This window comes from Falco cherrug, chromosome 1 (genome assembly GCF_023634085.1).
Source record: "Falco cherrug isolate bFalChe1 chromosome 1, bFalChe1.pri, whole genome shotgun sequence".
NCBI classification, from domain to species: domain Eukaryota; kingdom Metazoa; phylum Chordata; class Aves; order Falconiformes; family Falconidae; genus Falco; species Falco cherrug.
The window spans coordinates 66,815,889-66,843,625 of record NC_073697.1 but is presented as its reverse complement, the minus strand read 5'-3'; the positions used below and the strand labels follow the sequence as shown (position 1 = coordinate 66,843,625).

At 44.8% G+C, this 27,737-nt stretch overlaps 2 protein-coding genes and 1 long non-coding RNA gene across 9 annotated transcripts in view; 2 read left to right on the top strand and 1 right to left on the bottom strand.

Annotated features, from left to right (window-relative positions):
* Positions 1-10,263, top strand: part of CSGALNACT1 (chondroitin sulfate N-acetylgalactosaminyltransferase 1) — a 47,600-nt gene extending 37,337 nt beyond the window's left edge. For all 7 annotated transcript variants that reach the window (XM_055702679.1, XM_027814914.2, XM_055702697.1 and 4 more), the window contains 6 exons: positions 2,254-2,470; positions 3,670-3,771; positions 4,566-4,744; positions 5,160-5,254; positions 8,353-8,434; positions 8,798-10,263. In XM_055702679.1, coding sequence (XP_055558654.1) covers positions 2,254-2,470; positions 3,670-3,771; positions 4,566-4,744; positions 5,160-5,254; positions 8,353-8,434; positions 8,798-9,081 — 959 coding nt within the window. In that variant the 3' untranslated portion in view covers positions 9,082-10,263. The remainder of the gene's footprint in view (positions 1-2,253; positions 2,471-3,669; positions 3,772-4,565; positions 4,745-5,159; positions 5,255-8,352; positions 8,435-8,797) is intronic.
* A 2,739-nt stretch (positions 10,264-13,002) lies between these two features.
* On the bottom strand, positions 13,003-23,653 carry SH2D4A (SH2 domain containing 4A). The gene is made up of 9 exons (XM_005445974.3): positions 23,141-23,653; positions 22,209-22,368; positions 21,530-21,686; positions 19,356-19,421; positions 18,804-18,942; positions 17,384-17,600; positions 16,849-16,979; positions 15,781-16,001; positions 13,003-14,370 (listed from the first exon to the last, which is right to left on the bottom strand). The coding sequence occupies exons 1-9, from the start codon at positions 23,313-23,315 to the stop codon at positions 14,278-14,280; spliced, it is 1,359 nt and encodes a 452-aa protein (XP_005446031.1). The 5' UTR covers positions 23,316-23,653; the 3' UTR covers positions 13,003-14,277.
* Positions 23,654-23,844: 191 nt separating this feature from the next.
* Positions 23,845-25,250, top strand: LOC114017738 (uncharacterized). The gene is made up of 2 exons (XR_003562970.2): positions 23,845-24,139; positions 24,697-25,250. It is a non-coding gene; the product is annotated as an uncharacterized LOC114017738 (long non-coding RNA).
* Positions 25,251-27,737: the final 2,487 nt, after the last annotated feature.

The window sequence follows — 27,737 nt, the reverse complement described above, 5'->3', positions numbered from 1 at the left end:
GCGGTGGGAGATGGTGTCAAAGGCTTTCCTAAGGTCTAAGTAGACAACATCCACAGCCTTTCCCTCATCCACTAGGCAGGTCATCTTGTCATAGAAGGAGATCAGGTTTGTCAGGCAGGACCTGCCTTTCATAACCCCACGCTGGCTGAGCCTGATCCCCTGGTTGTCCTGCATGTGCTGCATGATGGCACTCAGGCTGGTCTGCTCCATAACCTTCCCCAGCACTGAGGCCAGGCTGACAGGCCTGTAGCTCCCTGGATCCTCCTTCCTGCCCTTTTTGTAGATGGGTGTCACACTGGCTAACCTCCAGTCTTCTGGGACCTCCCCAGTTAGCCAGGACTGCTGATAAATGATGGAGAGTGGCTTGGTGAGCTCCTCCACCAGCTCCCTCAGTACCCCCGGGTGGATCCCATCTGGCTCCATAGACCTATTCATGTCTAAGTGAAGCAGCAGGTCACTAACTGTTTCCTCCTGGGCTGTGGGGATTTCATTCTGCTCCTCGTCTCTGCCTTCCAGCTCAGGGGGCTGAGTACCCAGAGGGTACTTGCTGGTCTTGCTGTTAAAGACTGAGGCAAAGAAAGCATTAAGTACCTCAGCCTTTTCCTGGTGGTAATGTTCCCCCCCCACCCCCAGCATCCAGGAAAGGATGCACGTTATCCTTGGCCCTCCTTTTGTTTCTAATGTATTTGTAAAAACATTTTTCGTTACCTTTTATGGCAGCAACCAGCCCAGGTTCTAGCTGGCTTTTCACCTCTGATCTTTGCCCTGCATAAGCTTGTGACATCCTTACAGTCCTCCGGAGCTGCCTGCCCCTTCTGCCAAAGGTGCCAGACTCTCCTTCTTCCCCTGAGTTCCAGCCAGAGCTCTCTGTTCAGCCAGGCCAGTCTTCCCCGCCGGCTCATCCTTCTGCACATGGGGACGACCTGCTGCTGTGCCTGTAAGACTTCCTTGGAGAACGTGCAGCCTTCCTGGTGCCCTCGGCCCTTCAGGACTGCCTCCCAAGGGACAGTCAACCAGGCTCCTAAACGGGCCAGAGTTGCCCCCCTGGAAGTCCAAAGTGGATTTCGCTGACCCCCCTCCTTACTTCTCTGAGAGTCAAAAACTCTGTCATCTCATGATCACTGTGCCCAGGATGTCCTTTGACCACCACATCGAACCCGAGTCCTTCCCTGTTTGTAAACAGCAGGTCCCGCGGGGCATCCCCCTGGCTGACTCCCTGACTGGCTGTGCAGGGCTGGCGATCGTGAGACTTCTCCCAGCTGCTTGTGGAATATTTCATCTGTCTCTTCATCCTGGGTGGGTGGCCCATAACAGATTCCCAACAGATTATTTCAGTATGCACTGTAGGGACTGAAGTGTCATTTAGAGGGGGTAAAACCTATAGCCTTTTTGCCAACTTCATTTCATTTAAGGTATCAGAATAGTGTTTTGGCGGGGCATGACCAATACTTTTATAGTTCATGCCAGCCCTCAGCATGGGACCAATTTTACTCATCAAGTATGTTAAAAGTTTATTCCATAAAGGAAATAAGTATATGCTTGTATGAATTAAATATCCTTGAAGACTGTCTAATGCAGGATTGTGCCCTGGGTCTAACCTCTGACAAAGTCCATAGTGTCGTCCTTGCAGACCATTCCTTGTGCAGGACTGGGCATCGTTGCCACAAAGGAAATAAAAGTCCCTTGAAAACTGAGTAACAGGAGAGTTTTTTTCCTGATTGGCAGTGGGTGAAGTTGATGGCTGCTGGGGCCTGGTTACATAGTTTTATTAGGGGACTTTCCACAGAACCTCCCAGAGAGGAGGAAATGAATGTGCTCATCAGGAAATTGCTTTTCTGGGAGATGGCCTAATAATTCATATTGCAGAGAGGTAGGCTGCCTTTCGCAGTCTCTCTTCATCACCATTACCATGCATGCCTGCAGTGTGCAGTTGGAGCAGTCTGAAAAATAAGGACAGTATGTCTGCTGGGTTATTCTGAGTGTGAGCAATTGGTAACCTTCAGGGGTTTGCAACTCAGCCAAGCCTAGGAATGTGCCTGTAAGAATACCAAATAGCTCCTGCAACCCAGGGCTGTGTCCCTGCCAGAGTGACAGCCTCCTTCAAGTGGTGGCACATTGTGTACTGGCTTAAAAGTAAGTACCTCATGCCTCTTCTGCCTTTTCAGCTTAGGTGTAACACATGATAACTGCACCTTTTTTTTCCCCAGAAGCCCAACTTTAATCCAAAACCTCTTCTCTTTTGTTTTCACAAAGGGATCTACCGCACAGAAAAAGACAAAGGCACATTGTATGAGCTGTCTTTCAAAGGAGACACAAAACATCAGTTCAAGAAGATTGTTTTATTCCGGCCATTTGGTCCTGTAATGAAAGTGAAACATGAAAATGTCAATATGGCTGACACACTCATTAATGTCATCGTGCCATTGGCCAAGAGAGCCAGCAAATTTCGGCAATTCATGCAGAATTTCAGGTGGGTTTCCGTTCCAGTGCTGCCTTTGCTTTTTCTTGCTTGGAAAGATGCAATTTCAGGAGTTATTAAGGCCTCACTCAGTAAAAATCATGTTACTTTCACATAACGTTTCATTGTGCCACTAAGTAATTTTTAAGATTATAGAGACTGAAAGGCATTTGGCTGCTTAATGCATTGTGATTAGCAGTAAAAGCAATTATATTCCTGTCATCAGGATTTCTGGTTTGTATGTACCTGGCTTATGTGTCTCAGTCTGTTTTGTTGGGGCACATGTGACTGTGGCAACATGAGAATTTACTGCCATTAGCTGTAAAGCAACATTTCTAAGGAAAAAGGGAATTAGTGCTTCCAGACACTTTGCCAAGCCCTATTAGTGAAAAAATTAAGGCAGTAAAAGGCAAGAAGGAAATGTATTTGAACAACAGAAATAGTTGCTTTTAAATTTATTTTATTTTTCAGCACGGAGATGATGTTTGGAGAGAGAATGTAATTGAGATGTAGTTTAAATAGCTGCCCAGAAAAGACTGTTAGCAACAGATACTGACTTTTACAATTGGATTTGTTTTGCCTAATTACAGCCACCTAAAAATAGGCTCCTTGTCTAAATTAGCCATCTGATAGACGCTTGGTTTAAGATGGGAGAAATTACCCTCTGGTCATGCTGATTTCTCTGCTGATTATAGATGAACCCTTGCTGACTAAACTTTGTGGAAGTGAGGCATGATGTCTAGCATTTGTTCAGATTAGTCCTACCCTTAGGCTACTGGCTTGATCTCTGGTTGATACTCAGATTTTAGTAAATGTTTCATAGCAGAATGCCAAAGATCCTCTGGAATATCTGTTACAAAAAATGAAGGTTAACAGGTAGGGTATGTATAGCTTCTTTAAAATTCCCCTTCTCATATTCTCCTAAGTGCTGGAGTTACTGCTGAGCTGGATGGGCTGTTTTAACAGAGTCCTCCTATTAATATAACAAACACTACTTAGAGAGTTTTTTCCTAATCTGCCTGAAAGATAGTCTTCTGTCCCATCTGACAAGAGGCAGTGAGCCCTTTTATCAGGACCAGGATCTCTGTCAGTGAATTGTGCCCTCAGGAATGCCTTCCAAGGTTCACCCTACTCTGCCTTCCCCAGTAGGTGCAGGTTATTGAAGAAAACTATCTTCTGGGACAAGTCACAAATTTGTCTCTATTCTCTAGGGAAATGGGCATGCAGCAGGATGGGAGAATTCACCTCACTGTAGTTTACTTCGGGAAAGAACAAATGAATGAAGTCAAATCAATACTTGAAAATACCTCCAAGTAAGTACCTAAATAGGTGACGTGCTGTTCATGCACAGGAATTGTACCATGAATTGGAGACCAGGTAGCTGTCCAAACTCATAGTTGTGCCACAAAGTTCTAAACTGTACTGGAGAAAACAGCTTGCTTTCTTTTGTGTCAGATAAAAATGGTGTTACCCTGAGCCCCATATCTGTGGTTTTGTGATGTTGGTTTTTAGAACCGCAGAGATTTTACTGAATTTGCTTCTGTGCAGCTTGCTTTCTTTTTTTTTTTTTTTTCACACTGGTAACTTCTTTAGTGCTTTTGAAAGTGGCTTAACTGTTAGGACTGAAAGTTGACTTCCAAAGGCAGGTGCAGACTGGTAGAGCACAAGGAACTAGATGCTTTTGGCCAGGTTTGGTCTATCGTGTTTGCTTGCATAGCTGTGTTGTCAAGATCATGTGGCAATGTAGCCTTTTGTTATCATCTCCACATGGGAAGAAGACCCTTGTATAGATACAGTAGTACAACCACAGGTATGTTATATTTGCCTACTAAAGATATTTTTGTCCATCTAAGCCTTGTGGGGATTTTTGTGATGTGTGCCCGAAAAATGTCTGTGATAGAAATGCTAGCATAGGAGTGCACAAATCCAGCTTTGAATGTAGATATAGTGGAAATCTCAAGACTAGAAGAGGACATGTCTTCCCTCAAACTGCTCTCTGTGAGACTATGGATTTCTAGGTGAATTGTTTCATATTGGGTTCCTGCCCCACCCTTCTATTAACACCTGGAAGGACAGGGTAAGTTGCTGAATATTTTCCTTCTTCTAGGTCAGCCAACTTCAAGAACTTCACCTTCATCCAGCTGAATGAAGAATTTTCCAGGGGCAAAGGATTAGATGTTGGTGCTCGATTTTGGAAAGGAAACAATGTTGTTCTCTTTTTTTGTGACGTGGACATATACTTCACAGCTGAATTCCTGAACTCCTGTAGATTGAACACACAGCCAGGTACTGATACTCATGAAGTGTATTATCTTTCAACAGGTTTTTACCTATTGTGTAACAGCCTTCACCAGAGTATTCTCGCCTTTGAGTTGGTAACGAAACTGCTGTAGATCATTCTTGAAACTCACAGGACTAATTAAGACATGTATAAAAATTCCATTGCTGGTTGGCTTTTGAAAAGTTATGACGCTCCCGCTCCCACTGTGATTGAATTTCTTGCCTTCAGCACCGGTGCTTTCTGAAACAGGATCTTTTGTTAATTATATCCTTATATTCACATTCTCATGCAAAGAACATAGGCTCAGTCCAAAACTAGTGTGACTTTGTCTGGATTTGGTCTGGCCTAGACAGCATCTTGTGTGAGAGAGAAGTGTGTTCTATACAGTTTTTAAAAAAAATAACCAATTGTCATTTCCAGGGAAGAAGGTGTTTTATCCTGTTCTCTTCAGCCAGTATAACCCCAGTATAATTTATGGCCACCATGATTCCATCCCATCTTTAGAACAGCAGCTGGTAAGTACATGCTTCTCTGAATGTCTGCTTTTATTTGGACACAGTATTTTTTAAAGGTACTTGTGCTCTTGAGTAGCATTTCCGTATTCCTTGTGCACAGTGACTACCACACAGGCAGTGTCACACAGCAGTCACCTTACTGTGAGTTCTTGCAGTTAAGTATCTCAGGGAGGTATCTTAGTACCATTTATTTTAACCCTGGTTTGGTGTTTTATACATGGAAACTAAGAATTTAAACTGTGTCTGCTTCTCTACCAGAAGGGGTTTTCTAATTAGCAAACAATTCCTCCATGGTTTGCCGTCTTGGGATCATAGTCCCTGATCTTGCTCTCATGTCTTCCTTGCACTGAATAGTTTTTTTGCTTGCATCTTGAAGAGCTGACATTTGTAAAAAGCATAGTTACCCTTAGAAAGTCAGTGAAAACAGAATACTGGGGACTGTCACAGTTATTCCCCCACTTGAACACTTACAATGGCTTTTCCCATCCCACAGTTCATGACTAAACTTTCTGAAGCGTACCACATTGTCTCAGAGTCAAATGACATTTTTGGAGCTGCCCCTTCTGGCTTTAATCTGGCATGGATATAACACAGCATAACTCCACTGATTTCCATCTCACCTGCTTATCTTTGATATGAGAACAAAGATTTGTAAAACCATCACCATAAGACATAAGATTAAAAATCTAGTTGGACCCAGGTGAATCTCCTTGATGAAGAGGAAGCTGTTGTGAGGAAGAAGCAGAGTATGCAGACTAGAGGTTCAGATCAGTGCTAGTGGCAGAGCTATTGCTATTGCTTGGCATTGCTGCAGATGCTATTCTCCATTCTCTTGTGCTGTGGCATTGCATTGTCTTGAAGCTGAAGGAGTGATCCAAGTGGTGGCTTTCCATTTATCCACACCCTCCACACTCGCTTCTCTCCAGAGTCAGCAGGTCACAGGTCTCTTCCCGCTAGTTCTGTTAAGTGGCTGAATTTTCAAATTGAAGCATCAGCCAACTATGCAGTTTCATTCAGTTCCTCTGGGTCAGGTCCCAGCCTGCCACAGCTGCCCCTCTTACTGCCAGGCACTGCACCTGTCAGGGTTCATCCTGTCCCAGGCTGTACACTGTCCCCAGAGCATCCCAGCTTTGATTGTTGTTCTCAGTAGGTAAAAATTAGGGGTGTTGTGAGCCCAGCAACAGTCACAGCTGAAGAAAATCACTAGGGGTCTGAGTCCAGTCTTCTGTCATCTCTACCCTCACCTTGTGCAGTCACTCTAGAAAAATCAAGAATGAGAGTTTGAAAAGTCCATTCAAAATATTTTTTTGTCTACCGCTCCCTGTGTTATCCAACAGGTAACTAGAAAGTCTGTTACTGAAGAGTCTGGAAAATCCTTTCTGTTGTGGGTTGTTGTTTTTCTCTTGAGGAGACATGTTCTGATAATACCATGGGATTTATATTAGCTCTTCTCTCTCTGATGAGAGCCCATCAGGGATCCTTAGGCTTGTAAGCACTGTGCTTAGGAAATGAAACAGAGTTTAGCTCTCAAGCTAGCATAAATTCCACAAAGTATATTATCAGGATTTTGCAAATAGTTATAGCTAATATTTGAATCATAAAATATGATGCTTATGTCAGAAAAGCTTCTTGGTTTAAATTAGTACTGCCAATCTCATTTTTATGTACATTTTTATATTTTCAGCCCACATTAGTTCTCAGGCATGAGGCCAGATCTGTGCCATTAAAACAAGACAGTGTTAGGTCTCTGTCTTGGTACTCAAGCTGCTGAGAAAAAATGCCTTCAGAAATCTTTGAAATAATTTGATTTGTGCAGCAGCCACTTGCAGTAATGGGAAATAATAATGCTAATGCATAGAAGTAGCTTACTGTAAGGGCATCATCATGGGGATTTCTTAGTACAGACCTGAAAGATGCAGTCTTGTTTCCTTTTAATTGGTTTTTGCAGTGGCTTTGCTTTTTCAAGGAAAGGAGAAATGAGAAATGAGAAAAGAGAAAAGAGAGAGCAATGCGAGCAGTAAAATGAAAAAAAGACATTGGAGTGTCAAGGGTTATGAACAAAAAGGGAAGGCATGAACGAGAAATCAGGAGAGACTATTTTGGAAAAGAATTTTTTGGTAAAGGTAACACTAGGATTTGTAAATCTAGAAACGGAAATTCTGTCTCCTCATCTTCGTAACTTTGTCACAAATGAAGCCAAATTTTTCAAAATAGCTGCCAAGGGGTAGGTTTGTAACCAGACCTTCAAAAGTGTGAAGTACTGCTGACTTGCTTAAAGGATTTAAATACCTGTCCCTGTCCCTTGAAACTCGCGGATGGCTCACCAGGTCACTCTCAAGTCACTCACGTGGCTTAGGACCTTAGGGATCTGTACTTGGATATCTGCTTTTGAAATTGACAGCCATGGTTTCTCACTGCTCTGATTTTCTATCTGTAATACATCATGTTTTCATGGTCCATCTCAATAATGTAGACTGAACATTCATTATTACAAAGGCTTTTATGGGATGTATATCTCCACCTAACATTTCTGGACATCAAGTTTAGCTGATTTAGCAGTTCTGTAATGGAGAACTAGTCTTACCGCTTTCCTAATTTTTGTCAAAATTAAGGTAATCAAAAAGCTGTCGGCTATTCAATCAGGTTAGAACCACTGTTTTCTTCCAGAGCTCTTGTGGTCCACAATCCAGATACCACCGTCTCCTCTACAGCAGAGTCTGGCTTCCCTGGTTTACCACTATGTTTCTTACATTGGATTGTTAGCAGAAACTAACAATTTTGGATTTGCCTGTGAAGAAGCAAACTCCAGAGAGTGATGTGATATTGCTCCACTTGATTTACAACAGCAGGAGTGGAACGAAACCTGATAGTTCTGTATCAAGGGAGTTTATCCATGCTAGGTAATGATGCGGCTGTTTTTGGGGGGCAGAAACAGGCAATGAATATCTACAAAAACTGTTTCAGGATCAGCCATGGATTTACATAGGGAAGAATAAGAGGGAAGTTGCTCCTATTTCTGACCACGTTCAGGGACTTCTGTGCTGCTCACACTGAAAACATTTCTGCTCCCATATAAACATTCCTTTGCCTCCTTGCAGGTTATTAAAAAAGAAACTGGATTTTGGAGAGACTTTGGTTTTGGGATGACTTGCCAGTACAGATCTGATTTTATCAATATAGGTAAGAAAAATACACTCCAATATGTCTGCCTTTTTACTGAAACATACCAAATTGTTATCAGCTTCCCTTTCCTTGGCCAGTGTGTCTGTGGCTCTAATTTGCAGCAGTGCTCTGGTTAGGTGTTCAGACTATTTGTAGGTGCCATAGAGGTTACCAGAATCCAAGCACTGCTCAGCACAAATAAAGCAATTTTGCCTAGTAGTGAAAGATTTGAAACTAAGAAATTTCAGAACTTTGATGTTGGCAGAAAACATAGCTGGTTTAGAGGGCTGACCGGAGCCAGAGAACAGCTGTAGTGCAATTAATAGCATTGAGTTTACTAGTACATATTTCTAGTTCTGTTTTGGATTTTGTTTATGTCAGGTGGCTTTGATCTGGACATTAAAGGCTGGGGTGGTGAAGATGTACATCTGTACCGCAAATACCTTCACAGCAACCTCATTGTGATCCGAACACCTGTCAGAGGTCTCTTCCATCTGTGGCATGAAAAGCAATGTCTGGATGAGCTAACCCCAGAGCAGTACAAAATGTGCATGCAGTCCAAGGCCATGAATGAAGCTTCTCACGGACAGCTTGGGATGCTTGTTTTCAAACAAGAGGTTGAGACACACCTGCACAGACAGAAACTGAGCAGTAAGAAGACATGAAGCCAGAAAGTGAGGCAAAAAGCCTCTGAATTGGACTGTAGTTTTTTCTTGAAAAGAGTTGCTAACAAGAAAAGACGAGATGAGACTGAAAGAGGGCGGAGAATCCAGCAGGATGGTAGCAAAAGAAAGATGAGGGAAAGTGCTTCTCCTCCCTTCTTCTGTTTTTTTTCCTTAATTGGGCTTTTAAATACTCCCTCAGCCTGACCGTTCAGCACTTGCTTCTCGGGAAGACTTGAACACTTGATGGGATTCAAGGTCACAGAGACAATGAACATTACAGTGTGGTATTCACAGTAACAAATGGGTGTGCTCTTCTGACAAAATGTTTGTAAGATGTGTACAGTTATTTAAAGGATTGACCCTTTGGTGGGCCAATAATAATGAGTTATTTTTTACATCTAATCTGACATGTAAAAAGGGCTATTTCTGAATAACTACAGAGCTTCCTGCTCTGAGAAGGACATCTGGTTGTTAATGATAGTTAAGCTGGAGTGACCAAAAATCTTTCCCTTAAGGGGCTGGGGTGGGGGGACAGCAGCAGTAACTAACAGTGTATTCCTGCTTCATTCAGAGACAAGAGGCTTTCTCAGAAAGTGCTTTCTAAAATTCAAAAAGAGAAAGCCCTACCAGTCAAGTGTTGATGTTTCAAAAACACTAGAGGGGTAGTGTTTGTTCTCTTCTGTGGACAGTGAACCAAAAGCAATGAGCCATGTCTGTATCACATGAATTAGATGGTGTATTTCTGCTTCCGAATATTATAAGTATCTCAAGATTTCTTTTTGAATGAAGTTGATTTTGCTTGGGAATTATTTTGCCATACTTCAGGTTTTCTACTCCTAGGCTTACTAGGAAACAGTAAAGCCTTCCAACACTTGGAAAATGCTTTGCAGATCTGTGTTTCCTGTGGATGGGAAGCGAGTTCAGATAAGTGAAGTGATTTTTCTACACAGCCTGGGTGCTGAAAGGCAGAAGCTTTACCATGCTGAAGAAAAGGAAATACATATCAACTTGCAGTTCTGATTTAGCAGGAGACTTTAAACTCTGCATGTCAGATACCAAAATCGATGAACATTTTCTGACTTTATACCAAAGTATTCCTTCTAAACCAAATATAGAATCTTGCCCAGGACATAGCAAGCTTTTTGTAATTAACAAAATAAAATTTTGTGATGGCTTACAGGACCCTGCAAATTCTCGTATGATAATTACAGGTGCATCCTAAAAATTAATCTCCTTCTTAATAGATTTTTAAACTGTTGAAAGCAGGAGTTACTGCTCTTATAAAGCATTTAATTTTAATGCTGACTGCTGTTTATCATTTTAGTATATACTAGCCAACAAAAACTGCATGGGCTTGGAAATCCCATTTGATTGCCTAAATGCTGTTTCTCTAGGAGGTCTCTTTGTTTTATAGCTGCAGATTCAAAGCAGTCTGAAACCAGACTCTAATTCGGGTTTTGGCTTGTAAAAGCTGCAGGAAGAAATATGCAAGGTAGCACTGAATAATGAATAAAATGCTATTTGTCGTGCCACTGTGCAGTAGGAAGAGTGCTTATGAAATTCTTTTGAAAGCATTGCATGCAGAATCTGCAGAGACCATGCTACTGTAAGTACCTTTTCCCTTGACACATTTACATATATTTGTCTTTTGTTGGATGCAAATGATATGCGTTGCACTTCTCTTGCAAATCAGAAAATGTCCAAAACCACTGCAAAAGTACAAAAAGAATGGAAACTCTGTATGCTTAAAAAATCCAACCCCCAGATAACATCACTTACTGTAAAAACATCAACAACTCAAGTAGGTTCTCCAAAGAACTTTTTCATTCTCAGAATACGTGATAAATTGTTTATAAAGAGCTTTGGTTTGATAAAGTAACTTTACAAATATTATGCAGTAGGAGAAGACAGGCATGGCTCGTTGAATGCATATGAGAGCTACAGTAACTGAGCTGCTCCAAGGTAATAGTTGTTCCTACAGTCCCACTTAACCAGAATTTAAAACTGAGTGGTGTATATTATGGAAGTTGCATAATCATAACCTGCCTCAAGCCCAACCTTAACTATTTCCATGATGGTTTTTTGTTATCTTCCCTTAGGTTTCCCTAAGCCCTCGGCAATTTAATGTAACTTTGAGACTGGACACACTTGTAGAGCAGGGCTAGACCAGGTGATCTCCAGAGGTTCCTTCAAACCTGTATTAGTCTCTGATTCTAAGCGCTGGGCATATGTAAATTCAACACTTCATTACTTTGGGTACCTTAGCAAATGTGTCATTCAGCCCCTGTCAAGAATTTCACAAGTTATGTTTTTAAATAGCACCTTTGTGACTCTTGCACATTCTTTCCCACAGAGATGCTGTTCCTTCTGCCAGGAATAATACTGTCTATGCAGTTCCTGTTCCTTGGCTGCAGAAGCCAGTTTGGCAAGAGGTGGGATTGAATCAATGATGTAGAAAGCCAGCTCACAGTCATTGCCCACCTCAGTGATGTGCAGGAGAATCTAATTAGAGCAGAAGTCTGGCAGGGCTCTCTTAAAGGTGGAGACTGCACTGATAGGAGAGGTGAAGAACAGTATGAGAAAGGGAAGCTGCTATTAGCTATGTTTCTGTGAGCCAAATGGGGCTGTAACAGGTCTTTCAGACCAGTTAGAAAAAGATTAAAACCAAAGAGAGCAGCCAAGAGAACCATAGCTTTTGCCAGGCAGCTCTCAAACTTCCTTGTCCCAGAAACACCTTGTGATCTTTCTCAGAATGGCAGCTGCCTGGATCTTAGTTGCGGGGGGAATAGAGCTCATTCTGCATACATGGGGAGGCCATGCAGGGACTCCTTGCTTTAATTTCTTATGACTGTTGCATGCTTTGGTTAAAGGCACAGAGGCACTGAGCAAAAAAAATTGCAGTATCCTTCCAGGTGTCATGATCTCTCCAGCAAGCAATTTTCAAATGTGACTAAATTGTAATCTTTGCACAGCATCCCTTGAAGAAAGGAAGATTCTACAGAGAAACCCCCAAAGACAAGCCAGCACCCTTCCTTAATGACCATGGCAAGTCATCCTTGCTCCACAGAATTTCAGGGTAACTAGATTTTTTAAGCATACCTTGAGGGTTCTGTTCTGGCCGTTGGTTCTGGCAAGGATGCTGTCTTAGTAGTCAGTGCAGTAATCTAAATGTGGTGGTATAAAACTTCAGGTTTCTTCCCTCACAGCAAACAAGTGAAACTGGGAGTCTTTAAAAAACTTCAAAAAAGAGGCATGATTCTCAAATGTGTGATAGCTGTGAAGACTGATTGTGGCTTTCTCTAGGCTCTACTAAGCCAACATTTGGAAATGAGTATGTATAAAGGTATGTGAAGCTAGTGGTCCACTGGTTACCAGGTCAAACCCCAAGGAGTTCTACTAAGATCTGAGAGCTAAAACTGATCATGTCCTGCTGTCATGCAGTCCTGCTGTGTTCATGCCAGAAACACCCTGCTTCTGAAACTGCCTTTTTAAAGGAGACTGTGTCCCCTGTCTTTACTAGCCCATAGGTGTACAAAACACTTCATGATTTCTCTCCAGCAGGACAGCAGCAATGGCATGTTCTTCACATGAGAACAGATGCTATCTTTTCTCTAGGATCTCTGAATGACCTTTCACTTTGGCCATATTTTTCAAAAGAAACAGTTCATGAAGAGGGAAGGAGGGATTTTTTTCCCTACAAATAATCTAGCACTCTGTCATGATTCATGCAGTTCATGCTGAAAAATATCTCTTTGATACATGTGATACTGTGCTCAAGAAGCTCCTTAAGTCATTTGCCCTGCCAGAGTGCTGTTGGCTTTATCTCTAGCAAGTTAAACCTGGTGTAACTGGAGTGCAGTTATCCCCTCTTTCCTTGTATGGAAACCACCTATTAGCATAGTTGTAAATTTTAAGACCAGATGAGTACAACAATTTCTTTTAATCTGTATTCTGCAAAACAGTTTTCAAAGTTTTTGACTGCTTCCTCAAGTTAAGCTGAGTATCCCTGATCCAACAGAAAGAAGGGAACAGGTAAAACAACTGAAACAAGATTGACTCTTGTTCACTATTTGAAGATTGCATCTCTAAAAAATTATGTTCACAGATTTGCACCACAACCCTCAGCTGTAGAGTTTGCCACGTGCAACAACATAAGAGAATCTGGGTGGCTGAGGGTTAATTTGTTATGTGATTCTGTCCAGCCTCTCCCCCAATATTTTGAAACATAATTCAGAATTTAAAATCAATGTAACACACAAAGAGAGAACATCACATTGAAAGAACAAGTTCTATGTTAAAATTTACACCAGGTGCATCTCAGTAATGTGGACACAACTTGCAATAAATAGCTCCGTGTGGGAAAACAGTATTCTTTACTGGCAAACACTCTTCTGTAAACTGTGCTAATACTGATACAGGCGCTGCTTCTTACATTTTTTAGGCTCTGTGCATGTGGTAGTCATTCATACAAATTCCTGTCTCCCTTCTCCTTTCCCTTTAAAAAGGTTAATCCTTCTTTGTGCAGAAAGGTCAGTGTGGGATTTAAATACATGTTAAAAGAGTGAGAATCTATATTCAGCGGCTAAAGGAATTTTAAAAATGCACTTTTCATGAAAATCCCTCTTCACAGAGAACACCTTTCACTGAAAGGCACCAAGAGTTTGCTTGGATGTTTGGCTTGAACATCCTTGACTCCAAGGGCACAGCTTTTTACAGGATTAAGCTTCACATTATGCAAATTACTATATCAAGACTGATTCACCTCTCCAAGTTGTTTTGTGACTTCAGGAAGGTATGATCTCATTCAACTATAGATACTAATCTATTTCCTAGGCGGCACACAACCTTGTATTCAAGAACCAAAGGCAGCTTGAATACAGAAGCCCCCCAGGAAAACTTCAAAAACCTACTGAAAATAGGTGACAGTATCTCCCTGTTCAACGGATTACTTCAGCATCTCATTCACTCCATTGTGCAGCATACATCCAGGTGCTTTTCAGCTTGCTGGGCTGATGCATCCTTTAATTCTGTTGATATGACGAGCCCACAACAGTACTTCTCCTCCTGCTGCTTTGTTGTGAAGGACAGAAGATAGGGGTGCTGATGGCTACTGTTTCAGGTAAGCATCAGCAGCTGTAGTTCAAAGTTTGGTCTTTGTGAATACAAGCATGGGGCTGCACAGCAAGACGGGGAGGTTTACTCAAAGAGAGAGACGTAGTCTGGTTCCTGGTCCTCTTGGCCACACGGGTAAAGCAACAGCTCCTTCCCCAAGGAAGTGATGGGTTCGTCCTGTTGATACAGGATATGATTAAACACCACCTTTCAAACAGACCCTACCTATCACATCACGGGGCGGACAGCAGTCACCCTGCCTCCCTGAAGGTGCGGAATGTGCTTGGTGCAGGAACCCAGAGGCACAATTCTGGCAGTTCTCGGAAAGAGCTGTGCTTGTCTTGTAGGCAACTGCAGCTTCTATGGCAGGAACTACTGCCCAGCCTAGAAGGTGCTGGAGCAAGGGCTGTGCAGCATGCAGCTATGCGGGGCAGGGTGGTTGTGGACCGTGCTCCTGGCTGGGTTTGTGGGAGGGACAAAGATCCTGGAATAAGCCCAGACCCTCTGCCCCAGTTCTAACAAGGGAATTCCCGGGTAGTACAGTCTCTGCTTCCCATCTCGTTCTCCACCCTAGCACCAGACGCATGGTGGAAACTTGCCTTCTTTCATGGTCACCCAGTGGGTGATAAGCAGAACCCACTAAGGCACTTCAGTGGAGTGGGTTCACCCTGCCCATCTCTGCTGCAGCGCAGGGGGTCTGTAGGATTCTTCGCAGACAGTGGGCACGGCCCTATCTTTATACAGATAGGCATAGCCAGGCTTTAAATCCTCTGGCTCTGGTAGAGCTGTATAGCTCCTGCTTTCAACAACTTCAGCCTGAACTGTGAAACCCATGCAAGAAGCAAGTTCAGGTAGCCCAGGTAGAGCTCCATATAGCAAATGAACATAGGTATTTTCCTCATGTCCAATTATCTTTAGCCATGTCTCTGTTAGGCTAGGCACTTATTTTAAATGAACCTTTAGGCAAAATGATTGTCCTGCCCCTGGGCAGATCTTACAGTAAAGGAATGAACAATCCATCTGGCCCTCCTTGGAGCCCAGGTAACTGCAGACAGTGCTAGCAAGCACCGTCGTATTGTTGCAAGAACCTGCCAACCTTCTTCTTTCCCTCCTATTTTTTATATTTGCTCCATATCACACCTTGCCTACTTGGAGATTATCGATACCTTGTTCTCTTTCTTGCTGAAACTGGAGGCAAGCAGGATTTTCTGCTTACCCAACTTGCCGGGGCCCTGCAAAAACGGAGAGAATCCCCCCCAAAATGAAGTCTGCATGAATATGCTGCCATCTCTCACCTTATCGGCATTTCTACTGAACAGTGTGTAAGTAACATGGGCCCTGTGTACAAGGCATTCTGTGCACTTGAGAAGGAATAAGTCAGGTCTAAGATGTTTGAGATGTGTTAGATCACCTCAGATGTACCCATCAGGCTGGCATACCCTTCTGGAGGGGCACACAGGATACCCAACAGCAGCTAAAATGGGTCTAGGTACCTATTTAAAAAAAACCTGAATCTATTCTTACTTATTTTGAAGTGCCCTGAGGCAAGTAAGCAAACAGTTAATGAATGCATTGCTAGATGTTCACCTTGTGGTAGTCTACAAGGTCAGCCAGGGTTGGATGTTGTAGCTGGTCCACTCCAAGGAAGCTGTAGGAATCACTGGAGGCATCAATGAGGAAGTGCTTACATCCTTCCACAGACCGATAGGAGAGCACGTAGCCTTTGATTTTCTCGCTGACCCGGACCAGAAAACTCCCCGGTACTGTTTTATTCAGAAGCTCCTCTGCTTTCTTGGAGGCTACGATACCTGCTCAAAACCAAAACACAAACCCGAAGGGAGAAAAGCATTCGTGCAGGACTGGCTGGAACAGTTCTCACAAGACATCTGCTTTACTGCTCTAAACCGAGCCCATGGCACTTCTGACCCTCGCGTCGCCCAGCAGCCCAGGAAGAACAGCACTGCCACTGCTAGTAACAAACCATGGCCACATGCTAGCTGCGCTTTAACTGTTCCAGACTCGGCTGGTTGTGGATGATAGACGCGCAGAGCTCAAAAGAACAGTTTCTGTGTTATGCGAGAGAACAGCATTGCCCTGTGTTGCGTGTTGATTCCAGTATGGCAGGGCTTTGCAGAGACAGTGATCACAGGTCCTGTCAGGACGCCTCGCAAGCACTGACAGCCCAGTTGCAAGAGGATAATGCTTCTGTTGCTGCACTCTTGGATCAAAGGAGTTTCCCAAGCAAGGGAGGTGGATGGGATTATGATGACCCATTAGAAATGTGATGGAAAGGTGGTGGATAATGAGCACGTATGGAGGGAGAGTGACTTGGGGCCAAAGCTGAGTTGGATGAGGTGTGCTCGAATCTCTCTCACCCTGGTCCAAGCAGTTACCAGGGTGACCACGCGTTCACTACCGGGAGGCAGGGGTGGCACAGAGGTACGGGGTATTTTGAACACCTGGCCTATGTTCTAATACTTTAGCTTGCCCTTTGTCATAATGCTAAAGGAATTTAAACTACATTAATAGATATTTAAGATGGAAAACATAGCCACCTTCAAAAAGCTCCTGGGTCCATCCTGTGGCGGCAGCAGCCATATTAGCAGAAACAACTCCTTAAAGAATTGGGTTGGGGCAGAAACACTCAAGACTCACCATGGAACCAAGGTGCTATTGTGTCTGTGGTTTTCTGATAGCCAGCTCGGAGAGGGAATTGCTCCTCTTTGAACCACTTGATGATGCTTTCTTCAGTGGAATTGGAGACTGTCCTTTGGATGCCTTCTTTCCTGTTAGAAAAGACCATGGTTTGTACATCAAGTTCTAAGGACACCTTTTGAGTCCTTGTCAGGACTTAGCTTTTGTTCAGGATGTTAAGAACAGCCCTAAACAGAAGGCTTACACTAGTGCAGCTGTCAGCAATTTTATATGGTTTTCAGAGGACACCTAGCATCTAGTATATAGGTACTCTAGGCTTAGCACACTCTACTAAATAAACCTGTTACCCTCCAGGGCTGAACAAATAATTTCATCACACCCTAGGCTGAAATATAGCCTACGCTCTGCATTTTTGCCTGCAAGGTGCCTCCTCCATGTGAGCAGGAGAGCTAACCATTCCCATCTCAAGCATCCCATGCTAGAGCAGAAGAAGCTCATCCCTTGTCCCCTCCACAGTGCACAGGGGTTTCCTTACCTAATTGCTCTCCCGTTTGCCATCGCAGAAGGTAGAAGCTTAGGCTTGGGTGGGAGAGGTGGATATTGGAGTGGTCGCCGATCTCCTGCTGTGGCACCCTTGGAAATATCTGCCTGCTTCCCTCTGTGGATACCCTGCAGTGAAAGCCTCCTGTAGTCGTCCCTGGCCTGCCGTGCGAGGGAGCGTCTCTTCTCATCTGCTGCCTTGGATTTCCTCACTGGAACAAAAAAGGAGTCCTACAGGAGCGAACAAGCAGGCAAGTTTTAAGCTTGTTGCCCTTTGTCCAACTTCCAGCTTGATGAAGTGGGAGAAAAACCCATTTCACAAGGTGAAAGATGCACTCAATCGTGAGACCATTTTTCACATGTGTCCCATCACTTTTGGGCATCTGCTACTTAATAGGGTCCAGTTTTTATTCCTTCAAAAGATTAAAAATCTGGGTTCTTTCTGGGCACCAGGTCCCTTTGAGACTACTCGGTTTTGTTTTGGATGTTGACTCCTGGTTCAGACAGTCTTTCATGTGAGCTGGTGGGGTGTGGAGGGTGTACGGAATAAAAGCTGCTGAAGCGACCCCAGATTAATCCTTTGAAGTATTTGAAAATGCTGATAATTTTTTGAGGGTGGGAGGGAGTCTTGCTGAAACTGTTAGGGGAAGTGGAGAACTGCCTTGCAAAACTGCCTTGACTGTCTAGGTCCAGCTCAGCCTGGAGTCTGTAGGAGTAACCAGCTCTTCAGCTGGTCTGAGTTAAGCTAGTTCTTTCCTTGCTTTTGTAATCAACTTTAGATTGTTTTTTCTTATCAGTGAGAAAAAAAAAACCCCTGGCCTGAAGTGGCAACAGTTGGTAGTACAGCATTGCCATCTACTGAGCAGCTGGGGAGGAACTGGGAAAAAAAATGCATCGGGTTCTCCAGGAAGTATTTGGCAGCAGTGGTGGATGCTACTGCGGGTCTCATACTGTTTGCCGTTTTCCTTCCTATTGTTTTGATTCGTTATGTGAGACAGTGCAGTAGGCCTCTGCTTAGGTGGGATTGTGCTTGAATGACAGGGAAGCTCTTTTGAGTTCGTCCCTGTCACCCATTACCCTTGTCCTCAAGAGTAATGGTTACTGCAAAGTCCTACAAAGGGCCAGCTTCTAGTTTAAAATTGATTATCCTGGCTATATTCCTGTGGTTTGTATTTGTTGCTTGTTTTAATATAGTATCTGTAGGGAAAAAAATCAATTTCTTTGCCCAGCTGTAGTCTCGGTGCTGTGTGGACTCGGAAATATTTCTGATAATGCAGTGCTGTATTTCTTGGCAGTACTGTCCACCCACTGACCAATTTTTCAATTCCAGTGTGGCAAGAGAAGGATTGAGATCACCCCCATAGAGCCCTAGAATTTCTCAAGCCCCATAGAAAAAGGTCATCCTAAGATCTTACAGGTTTCCTGCCATTCAGGCTCATTCTCATCCGATCTCTGAAGCATCTTCTGGCTCTCCAAGCTGGGGTGACTCTGTAGTATTGCCTCCTGGGAGGCTGTGGTCTCTTCTCTTGAATTTCTCCTCTGTGCTTCCTTCGTCTATGAAAGAAACACTGTGTTCAGCTTTGTTCCAGGCTAGTTTTAACCCTGCTTTTTAGCTGGCCTAGAAATACTGGGAACTCCATTCTTTATTGTGAATCCCTCTGATGTCAACAACATACTCTGAATGTCTGTCTTTACTGCAGGTGGCAACAAAGGAAGTAAGGGAAAACAGTCCACCAGAAGTCATCAGGAGCATCTCCCTGTGCTGTTCCCCGGTCTGATAGCCTGGCCTGCTTTGCATCATCTCCGAATTCTCACGCTGTACATGAGGAGCATGGCAACGCTGGGTAAAACTGGTCCAAGAGGTGAGGATGTTCTTGGGTCAGATGAGGCTCTGAGGCTGACTGAGACTCTAGGATAAAGTCTGGGCCCCACTCCATGTGTTAGGAGCACTCTGGGTTGTCACTTACCTGTTGGAAGCCACGCTTCCTCACGTGGCAGTCTGCCAGCATCTGGTGAACATCTCTGTTTTCCCTCTGGGTGGAAGAAGAGAGCAGTGAGAAATAAATGTGGCATTAGGACACTTGCTCTTTTTTTGGAGCAATAGGTGTTTAACGCAGAAGCAGTGATGTGACATTAGGTTAACAAATTTTGCCAGCCTTCTCTGATAGACATCGGGTTTTTTTCATTATATTAGGCCTAAAGTGCCACAGGAGGAGAATTCAGGAGTGTCAGCACTGTCATAAGCACACCTAGATTTGCTAAGCAATGCTCTCAAGTGCTCCCAGGGAGCAGTCCCTTCCCTCCCTCCCTATCAAGAAAGCTCTAGCAGAACCTGCTGGCCACAGCTTTACCTGCCTGTGCTTGTTTGCTGCTGTGGCTGGGGTGCTACAAAACCCTGCTCGTCAGACTGACCCTACTAGCTGCGTATCTCGTGTTCATCTTCCTTGCAAACTAAACCAGCTATCCTGGCAGCAAACGCTAGGTGAGACCTGCCTTTGAAGATGAACAGTTAGACTTGTTTTGGAGCAAACACCCACCCACCTCTCCACTGGTCCCAGACTGACTCCCACGGTGCAGTGAATAATGAGTTAACTGTACTACACTGCTTACCAAGGGCACACTTCGTTTTATCTCCGTCACCAGCTTGGCTAATATTTAATATGAACAGGGCTTTCCAATTTCCCGCTCCTTGACAGGAAACTAGGAACTTCACGTGGGTGTGAAGCAGCTTGTTTTCTTAGCTCAGCCCCCTGTCCCCTGCAGCAGAGAAAGCACAATGCCCGGATCCCTCAGGTTAGATGGGAACTAGATCTCAGAGAAAGCACTTCAACGAGGGAGGTGAGGAAAGGCCACTCTCCAGGCCAAGAAAATGCAACAGGCGTCTTTGGTCTGGATCACCCCTCCTAATAACAAAAGCCCCAGAAACCTGGGGAAAAGCTACTAATAATACAATGATAGAAAACAAAAGTAAAATATACAACCCCCTCTATTTCCATGCACACAACTTTGAAAGGGGTTTAGATTTTTTTTCACGGTGAGATTTTTGGGGTTTTTTTTGGGGGGGTTGCCTTTTTTTTGTTGTTAACTGTGATTAATAGCTGCCTTGAAAAGAAAAAACAAATCTCTCACATTGTTGCTCAACTTCAGCAAATAGTGCTAAGAAAAACCCCATGTGACTCAGAGGCTTTCGATAAAGGAGACAGCCGCTCAAAATCCTCTTCAGTATTTTGGTAGCAGTGGGAGAGGCATTTTGCCAAAACCCAACCTTCAGTTATTGTGCTTTTTATACTGAAATATGAAGTGGCTGTATAATAAAAGAAGATACACTCATACAAGTTAGAAGCAAAAGGCTGGATGAAAATTCTGCTGAATAGATTGGACTTCTCCCATAAAATTGGCAGGGTGTTCTGTTCCTTCTGTTTGATTTTGGTTGCATGGATATTTAATTTAACTCATCTTTTTCCTAGTTCTCTGCAAATGGCTTTTTGTACCCAGTTAAAAAGTAGAAATGTATTTATTGTTGGAGAAAAGTATTTCTGTAATGAAACACCACAGCAAAGCAGACACTGTAGTTACTGCGTTTGGTATTTTCCTGTGTTGCCAAGGTCGTAAGCTATTTTCTAACTATTTTAGAAGATCAAAAAAAAAAAGAGAAGAAGAAAAGAAGAACCTAAAATTTGCATGTTAGAGGATGCCAGTAAAATTCTCTATCTTAATCTGTTCTTTTATACAGGTAGATGATTTTGTCTGAGGGCTGTGGCCTTGCATGTACAGTTCCTGAGATACCCTCCCCGGTCTTGCCCAAAAAGCCATCCAAACTAGCCACAGAGCAGGAGGGAAAGCACTGTGACCACTGTGATCCTTGTTTTACCCACAGAGAATGGAAGCAAAGGAATCCAGAGTAACTTATCACTTGGTACAGAGCAGATCTCTCCCAGCTCATAATAGGACTCGGACCTCCAGAGTCCTAAGGATGGATGTAACAGCACAGCTTCTTCTCTGACTACAGAAGAAAAGCCGTAACAGTTAGCTGGCTTTTTTTCATCTTCAGATTTCTATTTACAGCAACCAGGATTTGCTGTACTTCCTAGATCTCAAAGCACATGTTTCTGATAGCTAGAAGGAAAAGGGCGGAAGCTACCTTTGTGAGCTCCTGGCTTTTCCCTGTAGCAGCAGCACTTTTTCTCACACCTTCCTTCTTTTCCTCCACGGTGGTTTTTTTATTCCCATGAAGAACTGTCTCACCCGGGACTCCTGACTGTGGATGTAGAGACTGTGTTACAGAAGAGTCAGTCTCTCTGAAACGCAAGAGAGAGAGGGCTTAGGAACCCAAGGGAGTCACTTTCTGCTCTCTGAGCATCTTGCAAGGAAGCTGCATGTGAGCAGAGCTGTGCTGCACTGAAGCAGCACGTGTGCAGGAAACTATCGTATCTCCAAATCAGGCAGGTGGAATAATTAAATTAATGACTCGTGGTGAGTAACTGTCATCCTGCTGTACACAGGCACCCGTCAGCGAATCAGTGCAACCCAAACACCACCTGCTGCAATCAAAGAGTTAGCATTTCCTGTGGTCTGCGGAGGGTATGGCACAGGAGCCATGTCACAGGAGGCTCGGTGAGCTGGGGCAAGCCTCGGCCTGCAGCTGGTCTCTGCCAGCATTGTGTGTATCACAGAAAGCCACCTTTGCCTGTGCCTTTTGCCTGCAAGTCACGTGTGACAGTGGTAACCACAGCCCCTACAGAGAAGACTCCAGCCTCTGTGTCCCTAGAAATACCTTCTCTGTATCTGCCCACCAAGTCTTCCAGGTGAAGGGTGCTTACCTGCCCTCCTTGCCTTGCTCTCTTTCTAACCGCTTTGCCCTTTGTGCCTGGATCTCTTCGCAGATGGCTGCATATGATTTGTCTGAAGGATGCTCGCCCATCACCCAGACCCAGACATCATTGTCAGCACCGAGCTTCCATGTCACTGATTTCCTGCTGGCTGGAAAAGAAGCAGCTCTTTGGCAAACACTCTTGCTTTGGTAGCTCCGTTCAGGGCCTGCGTCCTGCCTGCAGTGCCCTCCTAGCTGCTGCTGATGGCAGAGCCTCCCCAAAAGCAGCTGTACACGGGGAAGGAAAGCTTGGCTGGGATGCAGCATGCACCTCCCATTTCATTTCATAGTACTGAAGCCAGGTCAGTGAAGGAGGCATTTCTGAGTCGGGGGGCAAGTGAAAAGGCTCGCCACTGTTTCCTTTCTTGCTTTAATTCCTTGCCACTGCCTTCCACAAACTGCGTGAGAGTGACCTACCTGCAAACAAAGCATGTGGGGGAGAGCTGGGAGAAGAGTGTTATTTTCCTAGAAGCCAGCAGTGCTGTGTAAGGCAAGGAGACTTCAGGTCTAAAGGTACAGCAGGAACCCCCTTGCAGATCTGGTGCCCCAGGACAGATGTTCAAGTCATAGACAGATTCAGAGGCCCCATTTAGTGGGAAGTTTAATGACATATATCTCCTGGGGGCAAGTAAGCCATGTTTTCCCAGCTAGGGCAGTTGAGCAATTTGGTCAAGGACGGAGTGTCTGGGCCAGGGAGTAAAAACCATTGCATGGCTGGCCAGAACAGCTCCATCACAGGTGGGTTTAGTTGTGGTTTGGAAAGATGACTATATGTCCCTGGGAGAAGAAATTACTCTAAGGACACATTACTTCCTATTTCTAGGGAGCAGTTGACTGGGCCACATCTATGCCAGGGGAAGCAGCTGACAGGCAGAGACTTACCTTTTCTTGGCAGTGACTTCTTTGCTGAAGCCTTGTCCACAGCAGCTTCTCTTTCCTCCCACCGTCTGACCTGTTCCTGCCTCATCTTGAAGAAGAGGATCTGCTTCTGCTCCTCGCTGAGTTCTGCCAGCAGGTCGGGATCGATGTACATGTCCGATAGTATCTGTTTCAGCATGGCTGCAGGTTTAAGTTACGCACGTTTGTGGCAACGATCTCCAGGGATCAGATCCTCTTCCTGGCTCCAACAAGAAAGACTCCCTCCCCGCCTGAGCCTGGAGCAGGAATGCAGGCGTGCCAGAGTAATTATACTTCTGTCTGGTTTTTTGTTTTTTTTTTTTTTTAGCTCAGACTTCCTGCAGAGACCAAAAAAGTAAATAAGTAGCTTAAAACCTGCTGTTAAGTTTCCTTGAAATAAGAGGTGAGCTCAGCTCCCACGCAGCCCCTGCCCGCTCTGCAGGGAGAGCTGGCCAGAAGGGATGGGTCCTGGAGTGGGGAGGTTGTGTTGATACCCTGATAAACCTAGCTGATAGTATATCAAAAGAGAGAGAACACTGCCTGTTACAGTCATCAGAGGTGCGGCTTGGCTGTTCTCAAGCAAACATTCCTGCTGGGCAGGGAATCAATGAACCCATGACTAGACGGCTACTCCTCCTTCCAAAGAGGAAAACTTTGATGATCAAAAGGCCAGCCTGCCTCCTTTCACCGAAGAAAGATAGGGAGAGTTTTTGCTCTGCCGCCGAGGTAGGAGTGGGAGTTTTGGGGTGCTTCTGTCCATCAAAGGCAGCCTTACAGCAAGTCAAGGGAGCACAAGTAGTGCAGCTGCTGTGGAGAAGGGTCAGCAGCCGAGTGGCTGAGGCAGCTCCCAGCCTGACACGTCTTGCTGATGCATCTTGCCCACGCGGTGAGCCTGGCGTGGGACGTCCCTGTCGGACAGGATGAAGCGGATAAGGATTGCTGCCTGGGATGCCTGTTCCTGCCTGGAATGCCAAGCCGTGTCTGGTGCGTGCTGGCAAGGTGCTAACGCCCACACAGCTATGCTTTGGGCCCCTGGATTTACATTTACAACAAGGGTTTCGCTGAAACATTGGGAGCTCTCCTGTCACTTGAAAAGGTGCCAAATGAGAGAATAGAAATGTGGACTAAAGACCTTGAAACCAGCTCTTTTCTGGATATCTGGATAAACTTGGGGAGGTCAGGAGGTTGGTTGGCAGCACTTTTGGTGGCACAGGGGGGGTGACAGCACGTATGAAGTGCAACCAGAGCAGGGTGGCTGGCTGGCCAGGGGCGGCAGGGGCTTTCTGGACAAACTTTTGGCAAATGGTGCCCACAGGCTGCAAGGAGGTTAAGCTAGTGGGATTCATTGCGTGCTTCTGCACAAATCCGGGGAGTCTAAGGAACAAGCATGATAGGACATAGCGCAATAGGTGGGAGGAACGGGGCTGATGGAGCAATAATGGGGAGGTACAAAGGGCACAAATATGGCAGAAGGACCTGTGCCAGGGTGAAGTGGGAGTACATACTAAATCCTGGAGTCAAATCAATTAACCGTCTTACAGAAGAGAGGCTGGATCCCTAGGGACCCAATTATTGGAAGAAAAGTGTTGGGAGCACCTTCAGCTTTAAAGTATGACAGCTTGACTTCTGCCAAATAAAATAACAGAGAAGGAGGTGGTAGGGGAGCCAGTGAGCACAGTACTGGAGCTTTCCAAGGAGCGCACACACAGCACATTTAGTTAGTTGAAATGGGGCAGCACAACAGCAGCCTTCATGACATCAGACTGGCAGGACAGTATCTGCTGCTTTGGTCCACCTTCCCCTGTCTTACCCCACCCCTGGAATCAGGCAGGCTGTCCCAAGCATCCCCCCACCTCTGAACACAACTTGCCCTAAAACTGCTGGAGACAAGGAGCATCTCAAGGACCTCAAGGTATGGATGGAGCAGACCACAGTCCCTGCATAGCATTAGCTGCAACAGAGGCCAGGAGCAGGAGTCCCTGGGAAGATGCAGTGATCAGGAGTTGGGGATGAGCCTTCTCATTTCTGTTTTGTTTGCCTGGTTACTTTGTATTTTCCCTATTAAAAAATATTAACTTAATTCCAGAAGCATGAAGCTGCTGTTCCAAATCTGTCTTGCTTTTGTTTAAACAGATGGCTTTCTTAATTAAAAAAAAAAAAAGGGGGGGGGGGGGGGCTTTCGGGGGAGGTTTTCTCATCTGGACAATGCTTTCTGAGTATCCCCCTGATAGCAGAATTGTTGCAGCTCAGCAGCCAAAGGGGCTTGAGCTGTCCTCAAGCCACGGTGGGTGGCAGCTGTAGAGAGGGAAGAGCTTTTTGTGGGGAGGTTGCTGGTGAGCAGTCCCTCGTACCTTGGGACTGTCTGTTAAACTGCAAAACTGGGGGACACTGCTGAAGGATTGCCATTTAAACTTCACTGTCTCCTGCTCCTAAGCACTACCTGAAAGAGAAGCCATTTGCAAACAGATCAGGGTGTCAGAAAAGTGCCTTTAACCATAAATGGGTACCTTAAGCTTTTAGTTGTGTTTTTTATGATCAGTTCAACCCTGCATGAAGGACATCAATTCTGGGGGTTATTTTAGGTGAACTGATGTCTTCAGAAGGTACTTGATGTCGCTCTGATTGTGGGGGGCATGACAATCTCTTTGAGCCCATGGTGGGTTTTCTTTGAAGAAACCACTATGGTTGCATCCTCTGTGGATCTGAAACAGTAATTTAAGTGGCTGATAGTTCTGGACATGGTCTGAGCTTGATGGTCTGGCAGAGATGTCTTCCATGGGCCAACAAATTAATTATGACGTCTAACATTGAAGGGGCTTTTAGCAAAAGAGACTTGTTGCATGTGGGGAGGTGAAATGCTTTTATTTCCTTCAGGTGAGAAGGTATAATTTTTGGTTTGTGTGGGCCAAATGCCGAGCGGTTTGGTTAAACAGAGGGCACTCAATCGCTTGCCCAGGGGAAGAAAGGCCAGCCAGCTGGTGAGGCTCTGTCTTCTGGCTCTGGATCAGCAGAACTACTTTTTCCCCAGAAACTCTTCAGAACAGTCACAGTTCACTAGCCAGAGGGGTGCCTGGAAAAGAGAATGGCCAGATGTCATCCTGTGAGGATGTTCTTGCTAAGCTGAGCAGAGCCCTGCGTGGCTCTGGCTGGCAGAGGCGGCTGGAAGTGCAGATCATGAGCCCGAGTCCTGCACCCTGCCTCTTCATACAGCAGTGAGCGACATGACTCCACCTTACCATCACACCAGCCCTCCTCCTCACCCCTTGGCTGCACAGGAGGTGTTGGACATGGCTCAGAGTGGTTTATGTCGCAGAGTTACAATTTGCAGTGAGCAAAGCTGCAATGGTTAAGTGGTGTTTCTTTCCCTGTCTCTCCCACTCCCACCTCTTGGTGCTTTAGGTGCCCTTCCTTACTTTGGGATGTGCTGCTGTTTTTGCAGGTTCCTTCCTTTATCTTCTGTATCCAACCTGACTCCTTCTGCCTGACTGGGTTATATGCTTCCCCCAAAGCACTTGGGAGACAGAGATTGCTAGTGACAATTCCAAGTCTTTTCCTTAGTTAAATTACTCTTCCTGGGAGATGACACCTGAGAAGCTATCAGCAGAACACATGCAGCACATCCACGCTGCTTCGGCTTCTGAGGAGTGGGAATGGCTTTGGTATGGCATTTACTTAGGAGGACATGATGTGTTCTGCCATGCCCAGCGGTGACAAGCTGGTCCCTCCTTTCATGCCTGGGGACACAGTGTGTTGGTGAGATGGAAGGGCTCTCAGCAAAAAAGTTTCACAGTCTTGATGCAGTTTTTGCAAAGCTGGATCTCCTTGTAACGTTGGTTGTGAGAGGAAATTTATAATGCTGTGTCCCAAAGGTACCCTTTAAAGCAGCAGCTGTTTTAGCACTGGGAAATCACATAAGCATTTTGAGAGCTTTGCAGTATTTCTTTTTTAGCAATCACTTCACTAAGATATTAGGAGCTGGAAATCCTTGTAATATCAGTCATATGCTGTTCCCAAAGTTTGAGTGAAAGCCATGTTCCCGATACTTGGCCAGAAGTGTTTTTGCTGATGCTGTTCCAGCTGTAAGAAGTATATTTATAGCTCAAACTTAGGGGAGCCAAGAACTGCAGTAATGGCAGTGGGACCTTTGAGCAAATTACTTGTAGGAAAACTCTTGTTAAACTTTCTACTGCTTGTATTTTTTTCAAGGGAGTGATAGGAGCTGGTTTTGTGGAGGCATTAGAGATGAGAGTAGCCAAAATTAGCAAAAATTAAGTGGGAGGAGGTGAGAAGCCAAAACAGAGCTTCTGGGGCTCTACCACTCATATATAAGATAGTTGACTTGAAAGCTGAAAAAGTAAATGCAATTCAAAGGTTAAATGACCCTTCAGAAAGCAAGGTCATGCAGCATTTAAACTGCTTGCTGGAGAGCAGCCTCTTCTCTGTGTTCCTGTAAATCATCTACCATTTACAGGGGAAACGTAAGTCCATGAATACACATGAAAGTGCAATCGCTTTGGGAGGAGTTGGCATGAGCTGCTGCTCACATGTGCAGTGGGTGACCCTTCAGCCACTGACAGGCTCT